This window comes from Hibiscus syriacus, unplaced genomic scaffold, assembly GCF_006381635.1.
Source record: "Hibiscus syriacus cultivar Baekdansim isolate YM2019G1 unplaced genomic scaffold, ASM638163v2 tig00111584_pilon, whole genome shotgun sequence".
Classification (NCBI taxonomy): Eukaryota; Viridiplantae; Streptophyta; class Magnoliopsida; order Malvales; family Malvaceae; genus Hibiscus; species Hibiscus syriacus.
In genome coordinates, this window is record NW_024063127.1 from 1,526,902 (window position 1) to 1,537,187 (window position 10,286).

The 10,286-nt window shown below is 34.6% G+C and overlaps 1 protein-coding gene across 1 annotated transcript; it reads right to left on the reverse strand.

Moving 5' to 3' along the window:
• Positions 1 to 590: 590 nt before the first annotated feature.
• Positions 591 to 4,835, reverse strand: LOC120165618 (3-hydroxyacyl-[acyl-carrier-protein] dehydratase FabZ-like). Its single transcript, XM_039175096.1, has 4 exons — positions 4,544 to 4,835; positions 4,378 to 4,438; positions 4,138 to 4,282; positions 591 to 933 (listed from the first exon to the last, which is right to left on the reverse strand). The coding sequence occupies exons 1-4, from the start codon at positions 4,749 to 4,751 to the stop codon at positions 682 to 684; spliced, it is 666 nt and encodes a 221-aa protein (XP_039031027.1). The 5' UTR covers positions 4,752 to 4,835; the 3' UTR covers positions 591 to 681.
• Between the last annotated feature and the right edge of the window lie 5,451 nt (positions 4,836 to 10,286).

Consider the following 10,286-nt stretch of genomic DNA (forward strand, 5'->3'; position numbering starts at 1 on the left):
CCTACCATTGAGTCCCACTAAAGATTGTGTGCAAAATACTAAAGGTAATTGGCACTCATCAGCCACATCATTGGGAGCCATAAAACAACACTCAGACATCAATAGTCCTTCCTTTCAACTTCAATACATCTCAATCTTTTTTCGGTACAAAATAAATGATTGCAGATATTCTGGTGCAAACTATAGACTTATTGGATGTTACATCTCAAGGATGGTTGCATAACTTGCATTAACTAATAACGTTGAACCTGGATTCATACAACTAGCCTTGTTCCCAAGGTTTGCACTCAAATATTGAAAAATACTCATCTGTTGAGATATTCTTGTGAGAGCAAGAACCTTGGAGGCTAGTCAATCAGTTAATATTGGTTTGGAGATTTTTTTAGTACATTTGTTTTCTGGTGAAGGTTTCATTCTTGAGGAGGAACTGCTGCTCTAACTTAATTGAATTTCAAGGAACAAAGCACAGGATATAAATTTTGATAATTAACAAACTCATTTGCTAGAACAAACTTCAAGAAACCTATTCTTTGGACGAAAAAACAAAAAATAACTTCCTAATGGACTGTCCAAAAAAAAGGTCCTAGCAAGGGATCAATATAGAATAAAAGCCTCGAGCTGACCATGTTTCAATAATTTACGGAAAATTGGAGGAAACATATGGATAAATATCGAGTCTTATCAATTACTACCAGTAGCCATCAGGAACTCACCCTCACATACCAAGTCACCTCCAACGTATGCTTTCCCTTCCAATTTTGCTATTCCGAACCGCTTCTGGAGTTTGATAAGTGTCATCTTCATGACCAAAGTATCTCCTGGAATGACAGGTTTCCTAAACCTCACTTTGTCGATTCCAGCAAAATAAAACTTTTCTTGTGAACCTCCCACTTCAGGTTGCATAATAATCACACCTCCGACTTGTGCCATTGCCTGGACCAAGTAAATATTTCTCTTAGTATCTACTAACACTAAAGATGCATTGAACAGTGTAGTATTTATGATACTGATAATCTAAATGCCAAACTATTTTAAGCAATTTGTTTTCGTTGATGAGTTTGGGATGACAATGTTTGGGTAACCAAGGCCTTGCCACTTGGGGGATCCTCAAGGTGTAACATCACCCAGCTTAGTTTAAGATCATCAAAACATGTGATCAACAGAGTGGAAAGACCAACATAGAAAAAATGAGAGTTTCAAGGGTAGATTCTCAATTAAAAGGTGCCAAAAGCATAAACTCTTACTTGTTTGTCCAATTAAATAGTCAAGAAGTTTAAATAACAGAAAAAACAAGTGATGTCTAGCCAAAATATCACACACAAAACTGCCAGCAGATAATCTATTTTAGCATAAGAAAAAATTTGGCAACATGGGGTATGATTTTTATGCAAAGATTGCTCTAAATCCAAAATGATACATAGAAGCTACAAGAGCCATGTTCATTTAGTATGCTAAATACAGGGCAGATGACATATCAATCCCTACCAATGTAAGAGCGTATAGAGAAACAATCAAGGGGAGAGGGGGCATTCTGAAACCAATTTAAATGGATGAAACAGATAACTTTAAGTATTGATGTACTAGCTAGATATGCACAAGATGAATGGGATGAGTAGGTTACAGTAGCCGAACTAGCCACATATGTATGACATCTTGTACATATACTCAGAACGAAACTTTCAATTTTATGCAGAGTAAGATGGCAGGGTAGTGTTGGCAAAGCGATAACAGAAGGCTTGAAGGATGGCCACTAAAGTATCTGCTGTACAAATAAATCATAATAAAGAAGGAATGAGGCAGAATAAGATAGATATAGAAAATACTAGCTACTGGGATCACTAGCCATTGATTGTTACCACGTTTTGATCATTATTCGTTCTTTTACTAATGCATGTTCTATATACTAAGTCTTCAATCTGCTCAATCTAAATCACCGAGTTACTAGTGTTTGCCTCCACATCTGTAATTTGGTATTAATCTATTCTTTAGTCTCAACTAACCAATACATTATCATCTGCAAATAGCACACACCAAGGTATTTCATTTGAATGTCTTTAGTTACCTTATCCATTACTGGGGTAAAGAGAGCTGGAAAGAAAGCCGAGTCTTGGTGCACCCTTATTGCAATTCTAAACTCATACATCAATACACTACAAGTCCTTACATTTCTAACTACTCTCTCATGTATATCTTGTATTACACCAACATATTTGAAAGAAACAACGTCTTCTTTACCAAAGAACATCTTTAGGTATTCTGTCTTAAGTTTACACTAAATCACTAAAAACCATGTGCAAATCTCACTATGACACTTCAAAATTCTCAATATGTTGTTGCAATAGATTATTAGTATCCACAGTGGGTTGTCTTAGCATGAGAGCAAACTGATTATTAGCAATCTTATTCTGCTTTCATAAACATTGCTCAATAAGTTTGCCCAAAGGTTTCATAGTATGATTCAAAGGTTTTAATCTTTTAAAATTTGAGTAATATATAAATATATAATAAAGGTGCCAAGGTAATCTTCTTCTACTCGTTTGACACGCTATTACAAGTTTTCCAACCATCCAGCCAACTCATCAAGTCAATTACACTTGATAGGAATTGCATTTCGGACTACCGTGTTTCTAGTCTTCATTTGATGCAAGGCCTTGTCAGATGCATAAAGTCATAACTTAGGTCATCTGATGGAAAAGTCTAATCATCTGCATCTTGAGAGTAACTACCATTGAACAGCTTATCAAATTATTACATCAATCTATATTTAATCTCCTCGTCCTTCAACAGGACCATATAACTATCATCTTTAATGCATATAACAATTCCCAACTATTTAGCCTTTTTCTCCCTCATACGAACAAGCCTATAGATACCATTCTCTCCATCTTTTGAGTCCAACATATCATAAATGTCTTATAGACTCACTCAAGCCTCCTTACAAATGTCTTGGCAATTCTTAGCTAGATTATATTTCTCGAAACTCCTTTTATCAGCAGTAGTCTATTGCAAATAACCTCCTTACAAGTTTTGATTGTTCTTTGCTAACTTATATTTCTCGGAACTCCTTGTATCACCGGGTCGGTAGTATATAGCAAATGGCCTCCTTAGAAATATCTTGTCCATTCTTTGCCAGCCTGTATTTCAAAATTCTTTGTATCACCAGTAGTCTATAGCAAATTTGTTTGTTCTTAATAACGGTCTGTACTTGCTTGTTCCACCATGATGTGTCCTTACATGGTAGCATTCACGCCCTTTCGTTAACCAAATTTTTACTTAGCCACAGTTCAATACAGATTATTTAATCAGGTAAAATATATACTGAAGAACCATTGGAAGCAAGCTCCATAGGCGCTATGTGCAGAAACACCTATGATATGCCCAACTTTTTCTGTTGTTACTTCTATCAATCTCCTCCAAACGGCATAAATAGAAACTTGTGCAATCGTGTTTTACCTCAGAAATGCATATTTAATTTAAGTGATTGAATAATAAGGCGTGACATTAAAAAAAACTAGTTCAATCTCTAATTTAGACTGCCGTTTATTTTCTTATTCCTTTCCCCATATTACTGCAAGTGCATTTCAGCAAATAAGACTTCAGCTATGCTAAGTGGGGTTTCTATCTATGTTACTCCAACTCTTTATTTTTCTTGAATTACTCATATCTAATGCCCATGTCTTCCACGGAAGCTGCTCTCAACCTGGCGTTGGGGGACAACCTACTACCCTACCTCCCCCTTACCCCATTGCATATGGGAATAGGGTTTTGTTGTTGTTGTAATGCCCATGTCTGATGAATGGACATGTGTATGAAGATAGTCCTCCAATATATGGAAGAACTTAGAAAAACTGATCATATATCCATGCTGGACACGTACCTTATCTGACACACACCAGGAGTCCATAAAACATAGGTTTCTGTTTCATACAAGTCTAGCCATAAAGCAAGACCAGTCTTACACCTCATTTTAAGTAGATTCATAACAGAAAAATTATCAAATAACTACACAATTGCATACATCCTGATATAATCCTATTCGACAAGGAAACTATGCATGCCATAAAGCATTCATAATGATAAACTAACCAGTTAAATCTACAGTCATTTAGGGAAAAAAGTGAAAAGAAGATTAATTACCTCAACCATGAGAACACCAGGCATTATAGGCCTCTCAGGGAAGTGTCCAGGGAAAAAGTTATCATTTATACTCACATTCTTTATACCAACAGCTGATACCCCCGGATTATATTCTACCACTCTATCCACCAGCAAAAATGGAAACCTACAAGCAAAGTAAATCCACTAAATACAATTAGAGAAGCAAGCAAAAGAAAGCTAAAAAACCTAAGAAATAAAAACTTGACAGTATATTTAAACCTGTGGGGTAATATCTCTCTTATCATATCGATGTCCATCACAGTAGGAAAAGCTGGGTACCCTGAAACAATCAAGAAAGAAATGAACAAACCCAGATTTCATTAGATCACGATGATTTTGAAAAAGTTAAACTTGGGTCTAAAACTGGATGGAAAGAAAAGCTTACTTGTTTCGATGGGGTTGCCATTTTCAGTGGTGTCGGGTACATTTGAAGAGCAGTGAAGTGGCGAGATGGAGTGGTGGGTGAGTTTTAGAGAGAGTGAAGGAGACGGGGGCAAAGAAACAAAAGAGGAAAGGAGAGGGTGGGAATGCGTTCCGGGCTGACTCAGTGAGCGGTGAGCGAAAGAGACGATGGAATTGGAGGCGATTGCCATTGTGTGAGAAATGAAGAGAGCAGCAGCAATGGCGGGGAGCTGGAAGTAGGTGGAGAGACCAATTGGTACTGTTTAATAAAGTGTCACGGCAAACTCCGTTATCCTCAGTCAGTAGGTTTAAGTGCTTTAAATAATTGAAAAAATTCTTAATATTTAAAAGTTAAGATTAAATCCTCTTTGAAGGTGGTTGTAGCTTAGACATTATGGGTAAGTTTACTTAGGTGGGTTTTGGTTGTAGTAGGTTCAAGTTTGCTTAGTTGTTGTTGTGGTCTTAGGGCGGGTTGAGCGTTGGTACTTGGTACGGCTATTGGTCATCAAGGCCTCGGTAGTGAACAGATGGGGGGTTTAACGGTTATCGGATGGACTCTGTTTTAAAAATCGGATCGGACCGATCGATTCAACCGGGAATCGTTGCCTAGTCCAGTTTAATCTAAACCAGTTGAACCACTACTAGCGAACCGGTCAGAATCGCTGAACCGTTCGAACCGGACCGGCTGAAAACCGGAAAAAACCGGAAATTTTGTTTTTTTTTTTTAAAAAAATTAAACCAAACTTCGTTTGTTAAACGAGCCAAGTCGAACTCGAATATTGCTGAGCTCGACTCGAACTTGAAAACTTTAAAAGTAAGCTCAACTCCACTCAAACTCATAAGTTAAAAATTATCAAGTTCAACTCGAACTCGAAATATAATATTGAAACTTGAACTCAAAAATGTTTAAACTAAAAAAAAATTTAGAAGCTCAATTAAAGCCTAAAATTCGAGCTTGATTGAAGTGAAAGAATAGTTCACTCAATGCTCACCAAAAGGCTCTATGATTTTGAATGCCAAATTACCCCTATTATTTATAGAAGTTAGTTGTGATGCTCTTCTATGTTTCTTAGCAATATGAGATTGTTTTGTTCTCATATTTGTACTCTTTAGACTTTTGATATGCTCTTCTATGTTTCTTAGGAAATGATCATCCAGCTCAGTTGGTAGAGCACAAGGTTCTTAACTTTGAGGTCGTGGGATCGAGTCCCATGGAGGGTATTTCATAATTCGGAAGTCTCCTACGGAAGCTGGTCTCACCTAGTGTTGGGGGCAGCCTACTATATTACCTCCCCCTTACCCCATTACATATGGGAACAAGGGACAACCATTTTTTCTATGTTTCTTAGCCATGTGAGATTGTTTTTTTAAAAAAAATTAAACCAAACAATATCATTTTGTTATGATTTTTTTAGCCCCAAATTTATTTTTTAATTATAGTTATATAATTATATTTATTATTTAATATGTTTTACCTTAAATATTATGTTGTAGTTAATTTGAATCATTTTGTTTCACTTGATTTTATGGTTTTTAATTTATATATGTTATGACTTGCTTTGAATATGACTTGTGATATAAAAAATATTTTTTATTAAATATTTTTGGTATTTTTATTTAATTTTTTAAATAATTATGACGTCGTCCGATTCAACTGGTTGAACCAGTGAACCGATAGCATGACCGGTTCTGAAAACCATGGGATGGAGTGGTCCATTGGTTGTGTGATGTGGGGGTAGTGCTCAGGTGAAGGGGTGGCTGACTGGCTGGTGTGTGAATCTTGGTTTAAGGATTGAGTACAAGTGTTCGATCGTAACCACGGGTGATACTGAGTTTGAATTTAACTCCAATCTTAAATTATGAAATTAATTTGTACAATATATATTAAATGGACCAATCGATAGAAACCCAAAATAAAAAAACAAAAGGGTCCAAATCCAATTCAAAAAATTAACTCAATAATTTAAAGATAAAGTATATAAATAGTCTCCAAATTTTTAGAGCATTTTCATTTTGGTCAACCAACTTTTGAAACTTACAATACAGTCATCGAACTTTTAGTTCGTTTCCAGTAAGATCTTTGTCGTTGTCTTCTGTTAGTTTTTGCCGATGTGGCACTTACTCCTGTTAAACCCCCTTATTATTATTATTATTATTATTCTATTCCCGTTCATCTCACCTCCGGTCAGCGGTGGCTCACACTGGCGTCACCTCCTGACCACACCCCAACCCTCGATTCATACTCATCGTCCACTGTTCGTCCCAAATCGTGAGAAGACCCCAACACCTCTTTTCTATTTTTTTAACCAACTATGGATGAAGGAGTGATGACGGTGAGGAGGTACGAACGACTAGGTTTTGCTCGAAATAGTTGAGGACTCCAACGGTGGTAGCGGCGTGGCGAACAGATGATCCATTCAGTCTAAAATCGATGAAAATAGAAGGGGTGTTAGGGTTTTTCGATGAGATTCGAGGCCCTTTCCACAGCTAACGGATGTGAGTCTCGGTAAATGGCTAGTGGGATGTTGATCAGAATGGGGCGACGCTTTTATTGGAACCAATAGTGATGGTCATTGGCGACTGACGATGGAGATCAGAGATGGGTGTTCGAATAGTCTTCTTACGATTTGGGACGAACGGTGGACGGTGAGTATAAAAGTGTCGGGGTGTGGTCGGGAGGTAACGCCGGTGACGATGGTGATGGCAGTGTGAGTCACCGCTGACCAGAGGTGGGGTGAACGGGAACGGAAGAAGAGGAAGAAGAAGAAGAAGGGGGTTTAACAAGAGTTAAGTGCCACGTCAGTAAAAACTAACGGGAGGTAATGAAAGGGATCTTACTGAAAACAAACTAAAAGTTTGAAGACCAAAATGCAAGCTCTTTAAAAGTTTGGGGACTATTTATATACTTTACCCATAATTTAATTATATTATTGTAAAACTTTTAATTTAAACCCAAATAAAATTTGATGTTTATATTTTTTTATTAGTATGAGGTAAGTAGAAGATAGTGGCTGATCCAAAAAATATTATTAACTAGTCCAATATAAAATAATTTTTAAGACAATTCATATATATATATATATATATATATATATATATATATATATATATATATATTGAATTTAAAATATAATAACAACTAAAATTAATATAATTACATGTTCTAATTTTTTTTAAATATATGTAAAAAAAAATACATCATCTAAAACATAATATCTTCATCAATTAAGATGAACTCTCCTTCTTTTCATAGAGCTAAAATCATCTATGATTAAGATAATATTAATTTTTTCAGCGATTTCCTTTTTAATATATACAACTAAGTAGTCTGAAAGAAAATCATCTTCCAACTTATTTCGTAGACTAGTCTTAATAATTTTCATTTTTGAAAAGGCTCTTTCATTAGTTGTTGTACTTATAGGAAGAGTCAAAATAAGTCGAATCAATCTGTCAACAAGGGAATAAGAAAAAGATTTCTTGTTTTCTGATAAACTTTGACATAATTGAGTTATGGTGATCAAATTCTTCATCTCTGAATGATTAGAGACATCATGAAAAAAATAGCTCAAGTTCATACTTCAAATGATTTTTATCATGTTCAGAAAAAACTTCGGGATAGTACTTCGCAAGACGACAAACCTTGTCCACGTTAAAATTCAAAGCCACACTTAAAATAAGTAACTATGTTGTTTGCTCACTAAAACGATTGTTTAGTTCATGCAATTGTTGATCCATAGTAGTTGTAAACACATCCACTCTATAATGATGCTCTAGCGAAATGATATCTTTATTACGTCGATATCAAATTATATCAGTATAAGTAGCATTCATATTAGGGACCAAAATATCATGATTATTGCAAAACAAAAGTACTTTTTGTAAAAGACATTCCCAACCATCATCTCTAAATTTATGAATTAAAGACTTCGTGGCAGCAACTAAATCCATCGCATTTAAAATATCTTGTGACTTATATTGCAAAGCTTGACAAAGTGCATCTGTGTGTCCCATAAATTCTCGCATCATATGTAAAACGAATACAAAATCAAAAGGCAACAACCTTTTAAGAAAAAATTAGCATCTCCACGCTGAGAATATGAGACTTGACGATCAATAGCTATTTTCTCAAGGAAAGAACTAGTTGCACTGTACATCCTTTAGACACTACAAATTGACTTGTAATAAGAACTCTATCTAGTATCTCCGGGACGTTGTAAAGTACCAATTTGATTTAACCTTGATCCAGTCTCAATCTCTTCAATTTCAATTAAATGTTTCAATTCATCAATTTGACTATCTTGTAGTCCATCATGACGCTTAAAAGAAGAACTTACAACATTCACAATAAAAATCAATTCTTTAAAGAATTCATGAACTTCAGATACTTCTCGCATAGCAGCAATGAGAGCCAGTTGTAATTGATGTTTTTGACAATGCACATAATAGGCATAGGGACAATCTTTCTTGAATAGAACTTGTAAACCATTCCATTCACCTCGCATATTGCTCACTCCATCATATCCTTGACTTTTAAGATTTGCAATACTCAACTCATGGTTAGATAAAACTATAGAAATATATTCTTTTAGAGTTTTTGACGTAGTATCTTTGACATGTATTAATTGTAAAAATCGTTCACTTACAATTCCATCTCCATCAACAAATTTTATGATTATAGCCCTTTGTTCTTTTTTAGATATATCTCGAGATTCATCAATAATTATGTAAAATTTTGAATCACCAATCTCCTTTCCAATTTCTTTTTGCACTTTTTGAGTAAATATGTACAAAATTTCTTTTTGAATTGACGAAAATATATATTTTGCATTTTGTGGAGCATTTTCTAGCACGACGTCTTGTATATCCTTATTTTAAGAATAAAGGAGTTTCAACATCTCTAGAAAATTTTCTTGATTTTTGGACTTTGCACTTTCATCATGCCCCATGAATGCACAATTTTGAAATGTGAGCCATCGTACAACTTATATTGAAACACTTAATCGTAAACGATTATCCGTATTTTGTTGGAGATATTTTACGGAAGTTGTTCTCAGCCTAGGGTTGGGGTAGCCTACTATCATACCTTCCCCTTACTCTATTACATATGGGAATAAGGTCAGTTAATTTGTTTCAGGGTTAAATTTTCAAATAAAATGTCAATATGACCTTTAGGGGGTGTTTGATTCAAGGATTGTTGGATTCTCATGGGATGAGAATCCCACATTCTCATGTTTGGTTGGCCGGGAATCTCATTCCCAGTAATATTTTTATTACCAATAGTAGATTTTTTGGGTATATTACCGGGAATGTCATTACCTCCCTTCCCTTAAGTATTGTAACATTACCGGCATTTTGGACTAAAATGCCCTTAAATTTTTATTTTTTTTCAAAAATATCCTTCTTCTATCATTGAATAATAAAAATTCTACGAAGGTTAAATTACAAATTTATCCTTAAATTATTTTAGATTTACAAAAAAAAATTCTATAATTAAAATTTTATATGAAGTTCAGGGATTAAAAAAAATTTACCCTTTCATTAAACATTTTTTATATTTTTAATTTTGTAAAAATATTTATATAAATATTATGAATTTAATTTTTTAAATAAAATATAAAAATATTTTACAATTTGTAATATTATACAAATATATAATAAGGACAATTTGGTCAAATATACATTCCAATAATATTTTATTCCTTTAACCAAACACGGTAATCTTACAT